The 23,780-nt window shown below is 37.4% G+C and overlaps 1 protein-coding gene across 1 annotated transcript; it reads right to left on the reverse strand.

Moving 5' to 3' along the window:
* Nucleotides 1–228: 228 nt before the first annotated feature.
* On the reverse strand, nt 229–4,171 carry LOC149257056 (F-box/RNI-like superfamily protein). Its single transcript, XM_089413563.1, has 2 exons — nt 3,542–4,171; nt 229–1,673 (listed from the first exon to the last, which is right to left on the reverse strand). Exons 1-2 carry the CDS (start codon nt 4,011–4,013, stop codon nt 763–765), a joined length of 1,383 nt encoding a protein of 460 aa, XP_089269689.1. The 5' UTR covers nt 4,014–4,171; the 3' UTR covers nt 229–762.
* Nucleotides 4,172–23,780: the final 19,609 nt, after the last annotated feature.

Here is a 23,780-nt window from a genome sequence, read left to right on the forward strand (position 1 = left end):
AAAAAGTTTGTTTTTATGATTTTTTATTGTTTTTATGATAGTTTATGTTTTTTCAACACATTCCATGTTTAAAAAAAAATTTAAACACATTTATACTTTTAAATAACTAAAACTACCGTTACTTCACATCAATACATAGGGAGGAGTTTAATACATCAAGAGCAATAGTATAAAATTTTCAATAAAATATATAAATATATGAAAAATATAGAAATTGATTTTAATATATAAAATTAAAGATCAAATATAAATTTTATTAATATATACGTAAATGAGTATAATAAAATAACACCAAGCACAATATATATATCTAAAAAAAAAAAAACAGCTACAAAGAATGTCAATCAATCTCCAAGCTTATCCTCAATAGCAACTCTTCAGCACAGCTCCACAAGTCCTAATTTTCGCAGATGCTCAATGACAAAGGCGCGAGACAAACAGGGAGCAGGGTTCTTGCACATCACTGTTTAAGGGTTTTGGGAGGGAACTTTTGGTTTTCTTGCTAGTATTCTTGCTATTATTTTGTTTCATTCCACAGGTAGGCCCAAGTTGGTTCAGTGCAGAACTGGTTTAACTGGCCAGTTTGGTGGTCGAACCAGTTCAAAGGATGGTCCGTCATCCTTTTAAGATCAAACCGGCCGAACTTACCGTTTCCAGTTTGGCCTGTGTTTAGAGCACATAAGGAACGATGAAACTATTAATGGAAAGCACAGCATTAGCTATCATGCATCCTCAGTACAGAGAGTGAGCACGGAATCATCTTCAAAACCCATGTAAGCTCTTCCTCCAGACTTTCCACTTCCATCTTAAATGAGGAAACTCATTCTGAATCTTGGAAATTAGAAGAGTTTGGGCATCAGTTTTGCTGTCTGGATGCATAAAAAATTCAACTTCAAATAGCATAGGGCAAAGACCTATCAATTTGCTAATTACTGTGCATGTATTTTCCACTCTTAATATAACCACATGTACAACCAGTCTCTTCAAAAACTTCCATCTAGAACCGTAACTGCTGTCTCCCATTCTGTCCAAGCTATGTTCAAAAGTATACCAAGCACCTGGTCCAATTATAAGGGTGTTTAATAGAGGAAAATCCCTTCCTAACTGTTCAAAACTGGGCATGTTTGATGGCTTTTTCTGAATTCCATGCCAATGTCCATCTTCATCAAAGGTCAAAATCGGCTGCTCCAGCAGTAGCTTCTCAACAAAATCTTTTCCTGAAAGAAACTCTATGAGACTGCTTAGCTCAAAAGAATTTACTGCAAGCGATCTCAAGTTTGCCATATCCTCTGCCTTAAACAACTCCCCTGGCCTCTCCATTGAAAGGCGAAGACATGCCAACAAAGGTGCCCTAATAATCAAGCTCTTTGGACAGCAGCATTCCAATTTTAATTCAAATAGTTTACAAGCATCTAAGATGAGGGACACTGGTGAATTCGAGACAGTCCAATGACAAACTCTGAGTTGCGGCAAACAAATGCCAGGATCTTTGAGCCCCCCAACATTAATCAAATGAAGAACTTCCAATGCAGGAAAGCATTCATTAATCATGGTAAGTGATTCATCATTTAGTCGAATAAATTCCAGAGTCAAGCTAGTGAGCATGGACATCTTTTGCAATCCTTCAACAGAGAGCCATGCATTCCTCAACTCCAATGAGCACAAAGCCTTGCCTGAAATTCCCCATTCATAGAGAATGTTAGTTGAATGGCCCAGAAAATGCTTGCAGGAAACCAAAAAAGATAACTAATAGTGAAAATGTTTGCGAAGCTGACATAACAAAGCAGTTATCTGCCCATAAAAAATGTCAATGGAGTCACGGAGACTGGTTTGGCAATAAACAGACGAGAATGAAGTTAAAAGGACGTACATTTATAAAAAGATCCTAAGGGAAGCAATGTTAGCTCCCAAGATATAAAATATCTGTAAAAATGTCAGTCATGGCCCATGAAAAATTTGCAGGCCCAGCAGACAACTCAACTGAACAGGAAAAACCTGAAATGGAGCTGACATGGGTTCAATGAAAACTCCTTAATAAAAACATTTACCGACAATATCATCGTAGCACAGAAAGACATTTGGGAAAAGATGACAGGAACGGTGATAGAAAAACTTAAAAGAAAGGCAAAGTCAAATCTGAGAAAAACATCTCTATCCATCCCATCGATGCAGAATCAAGTTCAACTTTGGTGTCAAACAATACATAATGTGGCTGAACGATGTTTAGTACAGTCCAGTGTGAAGGAAAAGCAGTCTAATATAATGTACAAAAGTGGATAGAACAATGTGATATTGAAAATGTATAATTATAAGTGGCTGTCTCCACAAAGCTCCCTAAGCTCCGTGGACTCTCCTAATTATCCCAATATATGTTGGGACATATACTATTTCATTTGAGATGCTTAAATTTGATGATATATATATCAAGCATATAATGTGATTATTGGGAGATTGCATGGCCTTGTCCTTTTATCGGTGAAGGACTCTCAAGTATGGTGAAAAGGTGGATGTCTTTTATAAAAACAAACAAATATAGAATTAGCTCCCATGTTAAAACGATTTCACTCAAATGAAAATATTTCTCATAATTACTGAAATTGTGCACTTTTCAAGTAGTTTCCCACCTACTTTAAGCAAATAGTTGGACAGAAGATAATTGTGGGATATATATTATTCCATTTGAAATGCTTAGATTTGATGTTATATATCTAGCATATAATGTGATTATTGGAAGATTGCATAGGCCTTGTCTTTGTTATCCAGCCAAGGCCTCTCAAGAACGGTGAAAGGATGGATGTCCTTAAAAGAAAGGAATTAGCTGCCAAGTGATGGTAAAAGGTGGATGTCTAAAAAAGCATGGGATTAGCTGTTAAATGATGATATACAAAAAAAAAAAGTTAATAATAAACAAATAATGAATGGAAAAAGCTGCCAGGTGATGGTATATATCTGGCATATAATGTGATTATTGGAAGATAGCATAGGTCTTGTCCTTGTTATCCAGCGAAGGCCTCCCAAGCATGGTGGAAAGGTGGATATTTAGAAAAAACATGGAACTACCTACCAAGTGAAAACGATTTGACACTGTCAAATGAAAATATTTCTCATAAAATTACTGAAAATTGTGCAATTTTCAAGTAGTTTACCACCTACTTTAACCAAACAGTTGGACAGAAGATAATTAAACTTACGAAATGGTTGGATTCCTAATTTATTCGTAATATCAAGCAGCTCAAAGAAACCATACATGCATTTCATGGCCAATTGAACTAATTTAATAGATAATTTGAAGTTCGGGATGAGAAGCAAGTGATGCTTTACATAAAGTTGAACTAATTTGAATAGATGGTTTGAAGTTCAGGATGAGAAGCATGTAATGCTTTACTTTTCTATGTAGGAACAAGAAATATTGACATAAGAAGAGTTTATTAACCTCGAAGTATCAAAATAAAATAAAATAAAATTTTCAATTTCGATTTATTAAGAGTGTCAAAATTCGACTGTAAGGGGAGGATTTCAAGGGTTTCAATGTGATACTCACAATATCTGGAAATGACTGACAGGACGTTGGTGCAGCGCCAACAGGACTGCTGCCAGAAGTCAGTTATGCAGAGCTCCCTTAACGACCCAGCAACTTGTGGCATCCATTCCATCACAAAATCGATGTCGGTTAACCAGAAATCGCTTAGTTCTCCTTCGTCCTCTTCATAGGAAAGTCTTTGCATCGATTCTTCCATGTCGAACCGCACAGACTGCACTTGAACGAGTTTTGACAGAATGGATTTCACTGTGCCCTTAAATGGTGTGATTTTATCCCCAGCCCTTGACCTTAGAAATCGACTATATGTACAGTAAAATCTGATAGAGTGAACATGAGAAGACAATTGAAGCAAATGTCTGCTTGCCAATCTACAGCGACTTAAGTCAGAAGCATCGTACAGTCGGCTTAGAATGTCGACAATCACCTGCCCTGGTAGCCTTTCCAGATCCTCACCTCCCTCCATTCCTCTCATACATATGGAATGAATAACATGAAATGAAATATTTATAACACGCGAATCAACCTATCCATGAACATATACTTAATCCTTATAAATCACAGGGTTATTTGGGAGGTCGACTCTAGTTAGGGTAGGGTATTGTAATGCCTAAAGAAAGCTCGAGAGGCTATACATGATTAAGTAGCAATCTAATGAAAGTATGGCAAAGACATGCTATGGAGAGGATATGGTATATACACGATGTTTAATTAGTAAAATACTGTGGCTTTAATTTGATTGAAATTGGAAGGAAGAGGAATTTGTTTTATTATTATTATTATTATTAAAAAAAAAAGAGTGGGATGAAGGTTTTTAGAATAAAGGTATTTTTAATAATAAATAACATGTAAGAGAGTGTTTAATAAACATTGAATATTTTTTTATAGTGAAAATAGAGTGATCATATCTTGAAGTTTGATGTTAATTTTTATTTTTTTTTGTTGTTTTATTTTATTTTCTTTATGGTTTTAATTTGAAATTATTTTTTTTTGTGTCTCTTTTTTAGTTTGCAATGAGTTTCATTCTTTACATGTGTTTTTTATTTTCTTTGTTGTTTTATTTGATTTTCTTTATGGTTTTAATTTGATTTTTTTTTTTTTCATTTTCTATTTGTGTCTCTTTTTTTAGTCTGCAATGAGTTCCATTCTCTACACGTGTCCTTTCTCTTTGAGTTTACTCATTCATTGTAGGTGGAATTTAACATTAGAGAGCATCAATGCAAGTGTTCCCATGGTGTCTTGGTCTTTGCATTAAAACTTAAAACCAATTTAAAAACTTGATATGGTGACGAAAGAGCTAAAGGTGGGAATGGAGGTGAAGAAATAAATGAAGATAGTCTATAATGAGTTTATAACGGCGAAGGATGTAGAGTGGGTGATCATAGGGGTAATGACATAAGAAGGAGAGTGATTAGAAAGGAGGAAGAGGGCCAAAGAACTTCAAGATGCCATTTGCCTAGTTGCTAGAAAGTGAGGATCATTTTATGTCAATATTGAATGAATGAAATCTGATAAAGGAAACTATGATTTTTGTTTCTGGTAATAGTTAATGGGAAAACCTACAAAGTTTTGTATTAACTATATTAATAAATATGTAATGGTAATTTTATGAATGGATAATCTGAAGGTCAAAGTGGCAAAAGTTATTTTTTACAATAATATTACATAAAAATAAATGAGATATTTACAAATTATAACCTATATATTCTATGAAAGGCTATGGGTTATGGTTAGTATATTATATAGTTTAGATGAATGTATATCAACCACCTTTAATGTGGTTGTGCTAATTTATCATGATACTTGTTACTAGTTATTCACAAATCTATAGTAACTCATCTTTGTTATTGAAAGAAAACCCTCCCACACAAAATAATTCATGTAGTAAACTTGTTTCAAAGTTCTCTAGGTTTTGGGTTTTCGTACATATAAGGAATATGAACTCTTAATCAATCAGATCATTTTAGATCTTACTTTCATATTAAAAAATAATTTTAATGTAACATCATACTTAAAATTATTATTTTCAAGAAAATTATATATTTTCTAATAATATTGAATCTCACTTTTTGTACCAAGAGGCACTTTCCAGCCTAATATGGAAGAGATGTTGTAATGCCATGTTCTTCATGTCCTATTAATCATTTTTACTTAGTCAATTACATGAAAATAAAAATCAAGCTAAAATTTAATTTAATTTAATTTATAATTATAATTGTTGAAAAATGTAGCAAGAAAGGCTCAATTTCACTTTAGCCTTAGTCAAATTGAGTAAATCGGATTTTCATATTAACGTGACAACTTTGAGGTAGTTAACTAGTGTGACTTGGATCTTATCACTCAGTTAGCTTAGTAAATTCGAGTTAGAGGGCTTGAGTTCAGTTATGCATGTGTGGTTGCTAAATTTTAGTAATCCAGATGAGTTATTTTCATTTGTATGTAGTTAACTGACCTCTAACTATTGATAGAGTCAGTTGTGCAGTGGGACAACAATCTAACTCAGAGATATATCAGTTAACTAATCAATCAACCCAAAATAGCTAGTGCATGCAAGGAATTCAAGTTCCTCAACTAAAGTGGAGATGACAAGGCAGTGTAACATCAATTGTAGACTAGTTTTGAGTGTACAAGTGTTGCATGAGTCAAGAGATCAATCCTTGGGAATTGTGCAATCAATTTGGAGGAAATTCCTATCTTTTAGGGGCTAATTTCCTCAGGATTTGCGCAAGGAAATAGGAGGCTTGGTGAGCAAATAATTGGCTAAGTGTTGGCCAAAGTTTCTCATTGAGCAGAGAGAACAATTATTCTTTTGTAGGTTGAGCTCAAAGTTGGAGCTAGCAATTGTAATAGTTTCTCTATTCAATTGATTAATGCAAAGAGGCTTGAAGGGGTTCCCCTAGAAATCATTGTGTATTTGTGGTTTTTCTTATTGTGTGTCTATGCATGTTGTTCTAAATTGTAGTTTTCATTCCGCAAATTAGTAGAGTAGAATTGTGTCTCTTGTTTTTCAGTTTGAAATCTTGAGCAGTTGCAATTCCTATAAAATTTCTACAATAATTAATAACTAGGCTATCCTAAATCCATCTTAACTTCGGGTCTACCAAACATCGACAGGGATTAAATCTCTTTTCACTCTAGAAGTGGTTTACAACTCAAGAGATTTGATCTTTATTGATGCTTGGTAGATCTGGAATTAAGATGGATCTAGGCTTATATATATATATATATATATATATATATATATATATATATATATATATATATATAACAATTTAACATTTTATATAAAGAAAAAGAATTCTTTACATTATAATTTATATATTATTTAATTCTTTACTATATTATTGTTAAAAGAAAATAATCTTATAACTTAAGTTAATTCTACAAATTCATTTTTAAATTGAACTTGTATCATAAATGTATAATAATTGCGTCCAGACATATTAAGTTATTGGAAGATTAAAAGAGATCTATAATTTTATGATTTAAGTATTTTTTTTGTAAGTCTAAAAATTCTAATGATCAAACAGAAACAAAGTTACATCATTTGCCATCACGACTCTTTTTCTAGCACAGTGCATTCTATACTAAACGTATCAAAGCAGAGATGAATGATATTGACAATAACAAAATAGACGTAAAGGGATAGAAGAAACAACTAGAGAGGAGAATCACCCAATGATCCAGGAGGATCTAGAAATACAAGTGGCCTTGAAAATAACTTAAAAATCAAAGTCTTCAGATGGAAGTAAAACCAAGACTAGATCATAGTGCTTGTCGCTCTAATTCCAACGGTGTGAATGATGCTCAAATCCGATTTTGTATGCTCAAGTTATAGCTGGTCAAATTTCAGGTCAAACTTGGACAAGTGACAATCTTAACAAGGCAACAAATTGGCAGAATATTGGCGCATAGAATTTGGCAGCCGAAATAGATGAATTTGTCGCCTACTTAATTTGCCTAATATCCCTTATTTTCTGGTGGAAATTTTTTGTATAGTTGGCTCTATATCAAAAGAATTAAAAAAATATATAAAGGGCAATTGGTCAGCAGTCAAACCCGGCCAACCAAACCCCAACAAATTGATATGTATTGTATATTAAAAATGGGGTGGGCAGGCCACCCCGGTGGACTTGCCCGACCCCCGGAACCAACATTATACAACCGACAACCATATTTGTATATGTATTAATCGCAGGTGGAACCATTACACATAACCATTAACTATATCATAACAAACAACATGTGACTGCCCTAACTTTAACCGTCCGTGCTAATTACAAACCATTTCTTCTTTGCTAGAAAAACTATATGCTAAGTTGGTCTAGCGGGGTTGGAACCTCCAACCTCCCTTGTCAACTTAAGCGCCTTTACCAATCTACCCAACAATCTCGTGTTGAAACATTCGTCACCCAAATATTACTTAAACTCTCATAATTCACTCGACTAGACTAGCATAGACGGATGGACAGAGGAGCGGTGGAACCCTGAGCATCCCTGGGGTGCAGAACCCTGAGTGAGGGTATCAAGCATATGCTGAAAATATTCCCTTTGAAAGCTAGAGGTGACAGTGTCAGAATTGGGCAAGTTTATAGTTGATTTTTCACATTTTTACGCCAGGAATCCATCCATGTAGTTCGTTTCTCCAGCTGAGCTCTCCATTTTCAGGCCATGTCATTTTTGTAAAGTTGCTTGTAACTAATTTCTTTGATGCCACTTAATAAAAGAAGGCCTCCCCACTATTGAGTAGGGCCTGGAGATGTAGCCCACATTGGGTGAACTTTGTAATCAAATCGTTATGTCCTTGTCTCATGTTTGCTTATATTTTCACTTGTTTTCATGTGGTTTTAGTTACTTGGTTAATGTACTCTTTTATATGAAATTATGAATGCATCCTTGAAGTTAAAAGATCTGGAACAAGTTTGGTATCAAAGTAGGTCTTCTTGATTTGAGTTGCATGAGTGAATGCTAACCAGGAACAAGCTCCAAAGAGGTGAAGGAAAAATTAAATCCTTTGATATTGAAGCGGGGCATGAACCATGACTATGAAACATGGCAGATGAGGAAGCTCAAATCGAGAAAGAGTGAAATTATCGCAAGGCTTTCTTCACCATGGCAAAGAAATTTGACAATCCATTTGCAGAGTACGTGAAGACAATCAAGCCTGAGAAGAAAGATCCAGAAGACCATGCATAAGTAAATCATGGAGGTGATGGAGAAGAGCCTCCTCCCTCTCCATCTTCTAGTGACAATTCTTCTTCTTCTTCTTCTCATCACTCTAACAGGCATCATAGGAATACATGTAAGAATCCATTTTTTAGGCTAGATGTAAAGTTTTATTTGCCCACATGTAATGGAGAATGTAATGTAAAGAAACTTAACAATTAGATTAGAAAGATCGAGGTTTATTGTCAGATTCAACAGATCGAGGAAGATGAGGCAAAGATCCAATTAGCATCTCTTCGGTTGAGTGACACTGCTCTCATCTAGTGGGAGAGCAAGTTGCATAAAGGCAGAAAAAACTTGGGTAATCTCCTTTCTTCTTGGTCCAATTTTGTTTTTGCATTAAAATATTAGTTTTATCCTTTGGGTTATCGACAAAAGTATTTAATGGAATGACAATATTTAAGGCAAGGAAAGGGTCAAAATGTACAAAGCTTCACAAAAGAGTTTAGAAAAAAAGCATTGAATTTGGGAATTTCGCTTAATTCACCTGAAACTGTAACAAAGTATATTGGTGCTTTACATAGTTACATCACACATTCTTTGTTGTTATTTGAGCCTACTATTATTGATGCGGCCAGTGTGAAGGTCATTCACCTTGAAAGCAGGGGCAAGAATGATAAATAAGAGCAGCCAAAGAAATCATCTTTTAAACCTCATAATGGCAAGTTCAAAGGAAAAGGCAAGGGAAAGGAAAATAAGGAAGCTACAACCAAGAAAGAAGAAGGAGTGAAGCCATCTTGCACACATTGCAAGAAGGAAGGCCACGATGATGAACACTATTGGAAATTGCATCCGGAGTTGAAACCAAAGAGATTTGGTGGAAAGGGTAAGCAAAAGATGGTGGAAACCGTGCAACAGGACCTTGGATGTTATTTCGGTGATAAGACATTGATCATAGAAATGGACACACAAGGTACTATTTATCTTCATGCTAATGAAAATTCTAAATCGCATGCAAGTACAATTTATTTAAATGAGCCTCTTGTTAATGAACGAAAGAGAATTGAATTTTTCCACATTAGAGTCATAATGAAACACAATAAAGTGGAAACCTTGTTTGATCCAAGCTCACAAGAAAATTTGATTTCAGAATCCTTGGTTAAAAATTTGGGCTTAGAGACCAAGCCTCATCTGAAACCACACCCTCTTGGTTGGGTGTGTGATAAAGCAAAATTACATGTAACCAAGCAGTGTAGAGCTAGATTTGTGATTGCATCCAAACTAGTTGATGAGGTTGATCTTGATGTTTTACCCTTGGATATTTGTGTTATTGTATTGGGGAGTCTGTACTTGTATGGCAGGAAAGAATTTTTCTTTCGTCATGAAAACAAGTATCATCTCACGAAAGATGAGGTGGAATACATTGTTAGAGCTCATCGTGCCAAAGTAATTTTTCAGGAACTAAGTGGGTTGCCTCCAAAGCGTGAGATCAAACATGACATTCACTTGTAGTAGGATGCTCCTTTATCAAACATTGGTATGTACATGCTGTCAGTTATCGAGATGGAGGAGATAAAGAAGCAGGTACAAGAATTGTTGAACCAAGGGGTCATAAGACCGAGTTCTTCTCCATGTGGCTCACCAATCGTGTTGGTGTTGAAAAAGGATGGCACATGGAGGATGTGCGTGGATCATAGAGCACTCAAAAAATAATGGTGAAGAATCAATACCCTCTCCCTCACATTGATGATTTGTTAGATCAATTGTAAAATGTTTTCTATTTCACAAAAATGGACTTGCACAGTGGTTATCATCATGTCAGGATTACAGAAAAGGATGTATGGAATACTGTAGTCAAGATGAAACAAGGGTTGTTTGATTGGTTGGTGATGCCATTCAGACTATAAAATTCTCCAGACACATTCATGAGGGTGATGAATGATATTTTCAGGCCATTTCTTGATGGTTTTGTACTTGTGAATTTTGATGACATTCTTTTTTATAGTAGGACATGGGATGATCATGTGTGTCATGTTAAAAAAGTGCTTGATGTTTTGCAAAAAGAAAAATTGTATGTCAAAATGTCTACATGTGATTTTGGGAAGACCTCGTTGGTTTACTTAGGTCACATTGTCGGTGGTGGACAATTGAAAATATATCCTTCTAAAATTGATGTGATTGTAAAGTGGCCTAAACCCACCATTGTTATAGAGGTTCGTATATTTTTGGGTGTAGTACAATACTGAAGAAGGTTCATTTACAACTTCTCCATCATTGCATCCGCCTTACATGCATTGACGAGTGTGAAGCAATCCTTTTAATGGGGGAGGAAAACTGCTGAAAGCCTTTGATACACTGAAAGAGAAGATCATCGCACCAGTTTTGACCTTACCATACGTCTAACAGCCTTTCGAGATCGAGATCAATGCCAACAAATACGCCTTGGGAGCAGTTTTGATGTAGCAAAGGAAACTTGTATGTTACCATTCAGAGACACTCTCCCAATCTGACGTGAACTATCCCACATACGACAAGGAGTTGTATGCCTTGGTTCAAAGCATGAAGAAGTGGAAACACTATTTGATCGACAAGGAGACCATCATTCACATAGATCACTAGCCCTTGCAGTACCTTCGGTCACAAGCCAAGCTTCAACATGCACGTCATTTCAGATGGATGGGATAATTCCTTCAACAGTTTCACTTGGTAATAAAATACAATAGGGGCACCAACAACAAAGTGGCAGATATGATTTCTCGCCCTCCTATTTCTGCATCTATAGTTTTGCAAAATGCCTCTTATCTTTTGAAAGTTATGTTGGACAATATGTTGATGACGTTGATTTTAAGGAGATTTATGCAAAGTTGAGTCATGGATCATAGGTGGATAATTACCATTTGCAGGGAAATTTGTTGTATCACCTTGGAAAACTTTGTATCCCCACCAATGAATGAATACATGTAATTAGAGAGGCACATACCTATCTTGTGTCAGGTCATTTTGGTGTAGGGAAAAATTTGTGTCATTTGCATAGGTTGTGTTATTGGCCTCACATGAAAAATGTTGTGACTCGATATGTAAAGGGATGTGTGTTGTGTTTAGTTAGAAATCCCACTAATAGAAAATTGGGGCTCTACACACCACTCCCTATTCTGAGTCGTCCATGGGAAAGTGTGTCGATGGATTTTGTAGGCAATTTTCCTTTGTCTAGGAGAGGTCATGACTATTTGTATGTCGTTATGGATCGATTTAGAAAAATGTGTGTATTAATTCCTTGTAAAAAGTAGGTCACTATAGAGCAGACTGCTCATCTCTTCTTCCAATTTGTATGGGTCCACTTTGGGCTTCCCACATCCATTGTGTCTGATCGAGACTCTCGTTTTCTTGGAGATTTTTAGACAAGTTTGTGGAGAATGATGAACACCAAGTTGAAGAGGAGCACGACATTTCATCTATAGACCGACGAACAAACAGAGGTTGTCAACCACACAATGATACACTTACTCCGAGGCTATTGTGGCAAGCATCCCAAGTTGTGGGAGAGAAACTTCCTTATGTACATCATGCATACAACCAAGCAGTGCATTCATCCATGTAGAGCTCATCATTCGAGACATACTTTGGTTATTTACCAAAGGATCCTTTAGACATGGTCTTTGGGAGAGATGACTATTCTAGTGGGCAAGATGAAAGGGACAAAGCACGAAATTTCATTCAGCACATTCAGTTGATTCACCAAGTAGTGCAGGAGAAGCTATAGAAGAATTAAGCTCAATATAAAGCCCGACATGATAAGCATTGAGTCGATCAATAGTTCCAGGTTGGATACAAAGTGTGGCTCCGCATCAATAAAGACAGAATGAAAGGGGAAGGAAATAAGTTGTGATTGATCCAATATGGCCCATTCACCATATTGGAGAAGATTGGAGACAATGCTTTTCGTCTCAATTTTCTAGCATACATGCAGATGTACTTAGTTATGAACATTGAAAAGTTGAAGCTTTGTGAGCCTCCGTTGATCATGGACATCGAAGAGGTCAGAAAGGTTCCTACAGTGGATGATTTTGCACATGAATACTTAGACAAGCTACCAGAGGACATCATTCTCGACATGAATACCAAGACTTCACGACAGGGATACCTGGAGTATCTTTGTATTGGCTTCAAAGAAATGCATCCAAGTAAGGCTCGATGGATGGAAAAGAAGAAAGTGAGGGAGAAATTCCCTCACTTTCCAATTGAATGATAAAGTTTTTGGTGGTCCAAAAGCTCTTTAAGTGAGGAGGAATGATCCATGAGGATCCAAAAGTACTAATGGCCTTGAAAATAGCTCAAAAATCAAAATCTTTGTATGGAATTGAAACTAGAACCAGATCGTAAATCTCATCGTCTTGATTCCAACAGTGCGAACGACGCTCAAATCCGAGTTCATATGCTCAAGTTATAATTGGTCAAAGTGTTGGGTGATTTAATTGCAAGTTAAATCCCTGTTATTAATTGTCAACCCGGGGTTCGTAGAATTGGCGAGGTATATCTATACTATATGTACTAGGTATTTATTTCTCAGAATAGATTAATCTAATGCAATCGAAACTAACTACAAAGTTAATTAAATGAATCCAATCATAAAGAAATTGAAATCACATTTGCATAAAAGAAAATCACACTTGGTAAAAAAAAAATCACACTTTCATAAATGAAATCACACTTGAAGAATTGAAATCACACCACACTTGCATAAATGAAATCACACTTGCATAATTGAAATCACACCACACTTGCATAAATGAATCACACTTATAGAATTGAAATCACACCACCCTTGCATAAATGAAAACCACACCACACTTGCATAATGGAAATCACACTCACACCCGCTAAAATGAAATCACACTTGATAAAAGGAAAAGCACACTTGCATAAAATGAAAACACACTTGATGAAAAAAAAATGAAATAAAATAACTATACTATGTTACCAATATGTACAAAGGTGTGCAAATTGTGGTTGATGGGGAGCCTCCATTCCTCAGCAAGCACACTTGAACAACTATCACATCTTGGAGATCAAAGTGGAAATATGTATTTCATAAAATGAGTTACAAGATATTATAATAATTCTCTATCCTCACTTTACAAATCACATCTTGGATGGAACTTGGAACCTCCAACTAGCAACTAACAACTAGTCACTATCACTAACATCTAACCACTAGCTACCCTCAAACAACTTACAACTTACAATTAACAACCCTTTTTATGAAGGGTGCACTCCTATTTATACAAAAATTGAGAATAACTATACAATAAATATCGATCCTTATATCTCTCCTAAATCCACATTTATCTCTTGTGGTTACAACCAATCTCCTCAAAGTGTAAGATATAAATCCTCTTATCCATGATTCTTCTCCGTTGAATGTACATATTTAATGATCCACATCTATTCCACAAATCTTCATGAGTTGGAATTTGAAATTCGAATTTGTGGTTGGGTGGCCAAATAGGACCCTTCTAGAATCTCCAAGTAGGCCTACAATGTCACAAAACTCATAATACTTTTAGATATATATGAAAACATGTTAATTTCCTAATATTTTACCACAAATTCACTTATAATACTTAAAATAAATGACTTGGAAAATAGTAATGATAAACCCATGTGATGCTAAAAATGGTTACTTAATGTAAGGTTATGGAATTACAAAGTTACAGAATGAGGGTAAAATGATGGAAATGAAGGTGAAAGTGGATGACATGTTGGAGAGCCAACATATCCCCCACCTGAAGATGTTGCATGTCCTCATGCAACTTTTCATTGATTCACTTAATCATAAGTTGATCTTCTTGAAATGTTTTTCTTCTATATGAGCTTTTGGCTTTGTATTGATTCTCTTTTAACTTAGCATAATAATATCATTTGACAATTTTATTCTTTTTGCAAAGTTTACTTTGAAATACATTTGATTGTAACATATATTTTTTATGGTTGGTTCTTATGTGACAACCAAAATTTTACGAGTATTGGTTCTTGTGTAACAATATTTTTACTATTTTTGTTGCATCAAAATACTTGAAAACATTGAGAATTATTTTTTAAGTCCCATAATGACTATGAGCCATTTAATGTGCTCATCAATTGATAATTGCAAAACATATACACTTTTTTGAATCAAAATGCAACAATAGTTGATTTGGGAAAAATATGTTGGTTATGATGAATTGAAATGTGACATGTGGCATAAAATATGAATATCCCTTCCCCCCAAATCAAGGTGTTTTCATTTCTTGGCAATTGAAAAAGGGAATATGAATGTGGTGAGGGATTTTCCAAAATCACAATTTTAGCATTTAAGGAATTACATGATTAAAGATTAGAAAATTACATACCTTCACTTACCTAAAAAGTGGACAACCTATGTATATAGAAGAGTGGCTACTGCTGCTGGATCATGAGATGTGAAGTAAAAGAATCTGATCTGCTTCTTCTTTCCCTTGGTTGTATGAATTGAGGATGAGATTGGAATCTTTATTGCTATGGCTGTTGAATTGAGTCCTGTTGCAAACTGCTGAAATCATGTAGTCTTCATTCGTTCCCACTCGATGGCATAATTCTTATCTATGTGAATAGATGTGTCAATGTCGAACATAGAAAATAAATTGTTGGATTACTGGCCATTAATGAATTCCATTAACCAACACAAGACTACTCACCATTGATGTCAATGAGAATCAATATGCCTAAGTACATATTACTAGGTACGAATAGATGTGTCGTAGTCGAGTCACCTAGAAGATCTGACAAACTGGGGACATTGATGTATTCTCATTATTTATTGGCGAGAGAACTTGCCATTAAGGCATGAAAGCCTCAAGGTACTTGAAAGATCTCTAGTTTTGATCCCATATGATGTGTTGGAGTTGATGGGTCAAAACTTGTTAGAAGGGAGGCCTTAATGAATCCTCCATTATTGGGTCCCTATAATACTAGTGATTACCCCATTACTACTGTAGTTGTATCCCTTATTAATATTTTTGTGCCCCTATTGTCCCCATATTTTTATTACTATGCCCCATAGAACCCCTCTATTGTTATTTTTGTGGCTTTATATTATTATTGTTAGGTCGGTTGGGTTATATTGTGACTCCTTAGACTCCTATATATAGAAAGGAGGTTTTGTCATTTGAATCATCCAAGAATTGTTCATTTATGTAATATAAAGGAGGTTTCCCCCTCGAAGAGGCCGAAATATAAGGCATTGATCTATCTTTTCTTGAGCTAGTTTCATAACATTTGGTATCAGAGCTTTGGATTCTAGGGTTTCACTGCTCCAAATAGGTCATCGTGGCATTTTCGCTATAACTTTTTTTCTGCGACGTTTCAGAAGCTAAAAAAAACCCATTTGAGAAGAAATCGCGCGGAATCTCGAGCCCGAATTTCAGAGCTTTTTGCACAATATTTGCGGAGATATGATCTGAGGAAGTTGGTTTTTTTGCAGACTCCTGAATTACATTCCAAACATGTGACCTTGGGAAAATCGTCATAATTTTCTCTTTGAGCATTGGATTGAAATTTCGTAAGAAGGTACAAAAAGAGGACGGACTGTAGTTTCTTTTGTATATTTTTCAGAGCCAAAGGTTGAAACAGTGACTCGTGGCACATCATACAAGTTCGATCTATTGAACTAGTCTATAATTAGGTCATCTTGGGAGATTGTGCATAACTCTTCCTTGGAGAATCCAATTTGGATCAGACTGGCGGCATTGGAAAGAGGACATAGAGGGCTACTACAGGTCGCGATTTCAGAATTGGAGGATCCAAAATTGCAGAGATACATTAGATTCAATATCAAGCTTCTACAAAGTGAAAAAAGGTGTGTAGTTTTTTTTTAATTTTTGCGTAAGCTTGGTTTGAAAAATTAGTTTGAATAGGTAATTGATGCCCCGAGGAAAAAAAATGCAAACACCCAGTAAGAAACCTGAAAACTCTAGCATGACTCATGAAGAAGAGGAAGAAATGCAACATGATATATCAAAATTACGAGACCAAGTGCAACAAGTGTCACTTGCACAAAAGGCAACAGAATCTAAGATGGATGGGTTAAGGAAAGATGTAGAAGCTAAGATGGATGGTTTAAAGAAAGGTGTAGAAGCTAAGATGGATTGTTTAAAGAGAGGCGTAGAAGCTAAGATGGATGGCATGGAAGCTAAGATGAATGGCATGGACGCTAAAATTGATGGCATGGATGATAAGATGGAAGAATTGAAGATAAATATGAATAAGTTGCTACAAGAAATGGTCACTAATGGTGAAAGGGTAGTAAATCAAACTCATGATGAGAACAAAAGAAATGTTAATCATGATTCCATAGACTCTAATGTGGGATCAAAGACCCACCATATTCCAAAAATCGATATGAGGAAGTTTGATGGCAAGGATCCCGCAACATGGATATTACAGATGGAGCAATTTTTCGATCTCAATAATGTGCAAAACACACAAAAGGTATGTATTGCAACTTTATATTTGGAACCAAATCAGTTTGTATGGTATCAATGGCTTTGCTCTCGTAAACAAATTATCACTTGGGCAATTTTTACGGAAGAATTGACAGCACATTATGAGGATACAAAATGCAACACTTTTTTTAGCCAATTGATAAGTCTCAAACAAAAGGGTTCAATAATGGAGCACATTGAGGAGTTCAAAAATTGAACATAAGGGTAAAAAATATTCCAGAGGAGCATAGGATTGATGTGTTCATAGGGACTTTAAAGGATAATATCCAACATGATGTTCGCCTTTGGGAACCTGATTCATTAGAGAGACATTCAAGTTAGCAAGAAAAATGGAAAGCAAAATTATGGCAACCAGGAAGCATACCACTCACAACTATAAAGATGGAAGTGTTGTTGCCCCTAGTCTTCCACAACCTATAAGGTTGACACCACAACAATTGGAAGAAAAAAGAGCAAAAGGGCTTTTTTACAGTTGTGATAAAAAATACACTAAAGGTCATAAGTGTGCTGAGAAGAAATTATTCTACATAGATTGTGAAGAGGAAGAAGAAAAGAAGCAAGAAAGGTCAAAAGAAGAGGATATACTCCAGGAACAAAGCCTAGATAAAGAAGAAATGAATCCGACCATATCTTGTAATGCATTGGCGGGAATTACCACTCCTCAAACAATCAAGATAGAAGGACAAATCAAGAAGAAAAAGGTAATAGTGTTGATTGATTAAGGAAGTACCCACAATTTTATTCATTGTAAGGTAGCAAAAGAATTGAATTGCTTCTTATATCCAGCACCAGAGTGTCAAGTGATGGTTGCAAATGGAGGAACAATAAATTGCTCTGGAAAGTGCCATAATATCAAGCTATCCATGGGAGAATATGTATTGACTAGCCCAATGCTTTCCATTCTAATGGGAGGTGCTGATGTTGTACTAGGAGTCCAATGGCTACAATCCTTGGGTACAATAGCTTTTAATTTTCAAGAACTTTTCATGAAATTCTCTATGGAAGGAAAGGAAGTTGAATTATGGGGTATTGCAGGGAAACCAAGAAAGATAATCAGCTCTAACGGTATGACAAAGCTTCTAAAAAAGGAACAAAGAGGTGTAATTGCACAATTATGTTCGCTAGATGTTTCCACATTGGAATCATCTATTTCTCCAAATCTCCAAATAGTCTTGGACAATCATTCCAAGGTATTTGAGACTCCCAAAGGTCTCCAACCTATTCGTGATCATGATCATGCTATTCATCTGATTCTAGGAAGTGTTCCTCCAAACATCAGGCCGTACAGATATCCCTATGCCCAAAAGAGTGAAATTGAACGTATGGTTGCAGAAATGCTAGAGGCTGGTATAATTCAACTGAGTCAAAGTTCTTTCTCTGCTCCAGTAGTATTGGTGCACAAGAAGGATGGATCATGGTGCATGTGTCCAAATTATAGGGAGCTCAACAAGCTCACTATTAAAGATAAGTTTCCCATTCCTGTCATTGATGAATTACTGGATGAATTGCATGGATCAATTTATTTCACCAAGTTGGATCTTCATTCAGGGTATCATCAAATCAGAATGAAGACTGAAGACATTTCGAAAATAGCATTTAGAACTCATGAGGGTCATTATGAATTTTTGGTCATGCCTTTTGGCCTTACCAATGCACCTTCAACATTTCAAGGTTTGATGAATTCCATTTTCAAACCATTCCTTAGAAAATTTGTGTTAGTATTTTTTGATGATATACTAATCTACAGCAAGTCTTGGAAGGATCATGTTGAACATGTTGACAGGGTGCTACAACTATTGGAGGAGAAACAATTATATGCAAAAAGATCCAAATGTTTCTTTGGAGTACAAGAGGTGGAATATCTGGGTCATATTATATTTCATGAAGGAGTTAAGGTAGACCCTAGCAAAATTAAAGCCATTAAGGAATGGAAAATTGTTGAGATTGCAACAAGATGATGGAGCTTAGTGAAAAGAGTCGCCTTCACTAAGTGGGCCCGCAAGCAAATTATGGCGCAAGTTCTATTTTTTTATCCCAGCAGGGATGATCACAGCAGGAGTGACCACAGCAGGGATGATCACAGCAGGAGTGACCACAGCATGAGTGATCATAGTAGGAGTGACCGCAGCAGGAGTGTTCACAGCAGGAGTGATCAAAGTCTATTTTTAGACTGGCTGTCCAAAATAGAAAAGTCAAATATTATTGTCTCATAATAATATTTGGACTATAAACTTGATCTTATTCTCTTGGAGCACTTCAGTTTGAGCTACAGATGTGGCCCATGCAGCTGTTAGAAGGAAGTACGCTTTTCTTATGAGTCAGTTGAGTTGTTGCATGCATGACTTCCGTTAGAACTCAATCAGTTGAGTTTGGTGGAGTTGATTGTGGAGTTGATGGAGTTGTGTTCAGTTTGACTTGGTTAAACTAGTTGTAGTTAGTTTAACTGCAAATAGACTAATGATGAGTTGTTAAACTAATTATTAACTCATAATACAACTATAGAATACATCAGTTAACTCAGTTGCATGTCAGTGCATGTTCAATTCAACAGGGACAGGTGTTAGAGAATCAGATTACTATCAGTTGTGACTATAGTTGTGCATGAGGATTTGCACAATCAAGGGATTGAGTATGCCAATGAGTTTGCTCATGTATTTGCCCAGTATTATAGCCTCTGCTCACATCTAACACAGTGTGAGTGATTCTTTGGAGGTGAAATACGAGTTTGGTAAACCATTCTCATTCATTCTTGAGCAGGTATTGAGCAATGGAGGTAGGCAAGCAGTGGAATAGATTTGGAGATCAGATCTTAGCTGTATTGTGTGTAACAGGTGGAGCTGGTACTGGATTGCTTGTGATAAGAATTGTACTTTGTAATGTTACATGGTCTCAATCATTAATATACAGATAGTTGGGGTTTTTAGCGAGACGCTTTCCCCGGGTTAGATACTGTGTTAATGTGTGAATGATCTTGATGTTTTATTGTTATTGATGCTGCTATATTGATGATCAACGTAGAGGAGCTTATGTATTGTGTATGTATTCCGCAATAGTACATGATCAGGATAATCTCCATTGAATATGTGTTAAATTATTCAAAATTTCTACATGGTATCAGAGCTATTGATTATCAGATCTGCTATTCAGGAAGTGTTTACATTCTATTTCTTCAAGCAGAGTCTGTAATTGGGCCAGGTAGCCTCTGGATTCATCCTTCCTTTGGAAGGTGAGATATCCGGTGAATTCCCATACAGTCAATCTCTGTACGAGAAATATTGTGTTCTCACGAATCTTAGATCTGAAGCAGTTGAGTTTGAGCTGGTGGAAATCGAATTTGCAGCAGTGTTGTTGAAATATCTTTCAACAGATTGCAAATGTTATTCCAAAGCAAGAGCGACCTGGCGCTCAAGGATAAACTTAGAAACCATAAGTGTGAGAATGGATCTTCATCAAAGGTATCTGATGAAGAGAATTGCGCTTTGGTTGCCAAAGCAAAGAAGGGGAAGAACAAGAAAGCTTCTCATTCCGGTGCGAAAGGCAAGAAGCAGGACATGTCGAAGGTGAAGTGTTTTCACTGTCACTAGCACGGACACTATGCCACTAATTGTCCGCAGAAGAAGAAGAAAAAGCAGGCTGTTGGATCGGCAGCAGGAGAGGCTCTAGCCTCGCAGTTTGAGCTTGATTTTTCATTGATCGCATGCTTGGTTTCAAGTGTGATGGGATCGGTGTGGTTCTTGGACAGTGGTGCGTCTTTTCACATGACGGGAGATAGAGATTTGTTCTCTGATCTGGAGGACAAAGATCTTGGAGTGCACATCGAGATGGGAGATGATGGTAGATATAGTGCGACCGGTATCGGTACCATTTCCTTTGAGAGGGAGTCTGGTAAACCCTTCGTATTGAAGGAAGTCATGCATGTTCCAGGATTGAAGAAGAATCTTATCTCAGTGGCGATGTTAGAAGACAAGGGGTATGATGTTGTTTTCAGCGAGGGAAAGGCTTTCCTGCGCAGCAAGACAACTGGTGAGACCCGGAAGATAGGGGTTCGAGTGAGAAACCTTTATCAATTGCATGTAGATGGATGCGCAGCAATGGCAGGCAAGGCAGAAGGATTGGTGAGCCGGGATGATGGCGAGTTGTGGCACAGGAGATTGGGTCACCTTCACCATGGAGCCTTGAAGATACTGCAGCAGATCACTACAGGGCTTCCTAAAGGCACACTTGCGCAGTCAGATCAGTGCAAGGGGTGTACTTTGGGGAAGTTTGTGAAAGCCACCTTTCACGAGAAGGATAGTCGCGCCACAACGATCCTTGAGAGAATTCACACAGACGTGTGTGGACCTTTCTTAGTTGCCTCGACAGCAAAACACAGGTATTATGTGATTTTTGTTGATTATTTCTCTCGTAAGTGCTGGATCTTCTTCATGCAGAAGAAGAGTGAGACATATTCAAAGTTCTGTGAATTCAAAGCACTGGTCGAGAAGGAGTCGGGGAAGAAGGTGAAGGCTCTTAGGAGCGATAATGGTGGTGAATACATCTCGGACGAGTTCAAGGATTTCTGCAAGGCATAAGGGATTGGTAGAGAGCTCATAGCTCCCCATAACCCACAGTAGAACGGGGTAGCTGAGTAGAAGAACAGAACGATTGTGGGTGTTGCACAGGCAATGTTGCATGATCAGGGCCTAGCCCTTCACTTGTGGGCGGAAGTATGCAATACAGCAGTTTATGTGCAGAACCGTTGTCCTCATAGGATACTTGGCATGAGTACACCCGAGGAGGCTTATTCTGGTAAGAAGCCTGATCTTTCTCATTTGAGGATTTTTGGTGCTAACGTTTACGTGCATGTGACAAAGGATGCCAGGAAGAAGTTGGAGCCGACTGCAGAGGTTGGGATATTTGTTGGGTACACTAATACGCCCCACAACTATCGTGTGTATTTGCCAGAGAGTGGTAAAACTGTCGTGCGACGGGATATAAAATTTCAGGAGGAGAAAGCCATGAAGTGTTCGCTTGAGAGGGAGCTACACTTGCATGCAGATGAGGAGCTATTAGTTCCTAAGGATGAGCTTCAGGATGTGGATCAGCCACAGGATGAGGTTCATGGAGTGGAAGAGACCACTCATGCAGCGCCAACCATCAGAGGGCGAAAGTGCTTGACAGAAGCTGAGCGACTGGCTCAAGATGCAGAGAAAGTTGTAGGACCACCTACAGCCCAACGCAGGCAGAGACAGTCACCTGATCGGTACACTGGATACATGGCTCTTATGAGCAAGTGTGTTGTGACTGAGCCATCCTCTTTCGAGGAAGCTGTGGAGGATCCCGATGGGTAGATGCCATGGTGGAAGAGTATGATTCTATTGTCAGAAACAATGCATGGGAGATTGTTCCTAGACTGGAAGAGAAATCAGTGGTGGGTTCGAGATGGATCTACAAAGTTAAGCAGGCAGTTGGCGGGAGTGTAGAAAAGTACAAGGCAAGATTTGTTGCCCGAGGCTTTTCACAGATAGAGTGGATTGATTATGAGGAGACCTTTGCACCTGTCGCAAGGTATTCTTCCATACAGACGATTCTTGCTCTCTCAGCGCAGATGGGATGGCACATTCATCAGATGGATGTGAAGACTGCGTTCCTCAACGGAGTCATTGAGGAGGAGGTGTACATTGAGCAACCCGAAGGCTTTGAGGTCTTCAGCAGCGAGTCGCATGTGTGCAGGCTCAAGAGAGCGTTGTATGGGTTGAAGCAACCACCACGTGCTTGGTACACACAGATAGACAGCTATTTCACAGGACTTGGATTCTCCAAGAGCGAGGCGGATCCTAACCTATACTATATTGTGGTGGAGGGTAAGTTGCTTATCATTGTACTGTATGTTGATGATTTGATTCTAACGGGTGATGATCTGTTGATACTGTCATGCAAGAAGGATCTTGCTACAGAGTTTGAGATGAAGGATTTGGGCCTCCTTCACTATTTCCTAGGATTGGAAATATGGCAGCACAATGGTGGACTGTTTGTTTCTCAGGGCAAGTATGCTCGGGAGATACTGGAGAAGTTCAACATGCATGGCTGCAAGCCTGTTGATACTCCTCTTCTTGGAGGTTGGAGGAAGGAGGATGCCACTTCGGGAGAAGAAGTGGGTGCCACTGTTTATCGACTGTTGGTGGGGTCACTGATGTATTTGGTCAATACACGACCTGATATATGCTATGCAGTTAACCAGCTTTCACAAGCTATGGTTAAGCCTACCAAGCTCTTCTGGAAGGCGGGCAAGCATGTATTGCGCTACTTGAGAGGCACATCGGGATATGGATCTTGGTACAGACAGGAGGATGCAGATTGGGCAGGGAGCTCAAGAGGCCGAGTATATGGCAGCAAGGACATCAGGTACCATCATATCAGAGATTGTGTGCAGCGGAGGATCATGTTGCTTTCATACATTCCAACGGAGGATCAGGATGCTGATATTCTGACGAAGGCTCTCACCAGGAGCAAATTCGAATACCACCGAGGCAGGATAGGGGTTGCTAATAATCCATATCTTGTCGAGAGGGAGTGTT

This window comes from Pinus tabuliformis, chromosome 6 (genome assembly GCF_031772625.1).
Source record: "Pinus tabuliformis cultivar Carrire ecotype Pingquan chromosome 6, CPIR1, whole genome shotgun sequence".
In the NCBI taxonomy this organism is placed as follows: domain Eukaryota; kingdom Viridiplantae; phylum Streptophyta; class Pinopsida; order Pinales; family Pinaceae; genus Pinus; species Pinus tabuliformis.

Coding starts and splice junctions, on each gene's coding strand:
- LOC149257056 (XM_089413563.1), bottom strand. CDS start 4,013: ATGAGAGGAATGGAGGGAGGTGAGGATCTGGAAAGGCTACCAGGGCAG. Junction 1,674..3,541: donor GTCAGTCATTTCCAGATATT/GTGAGTATCACA, acceptor GGGGAATTTCAG/GCAAGGCTTTGTGCTCATTG.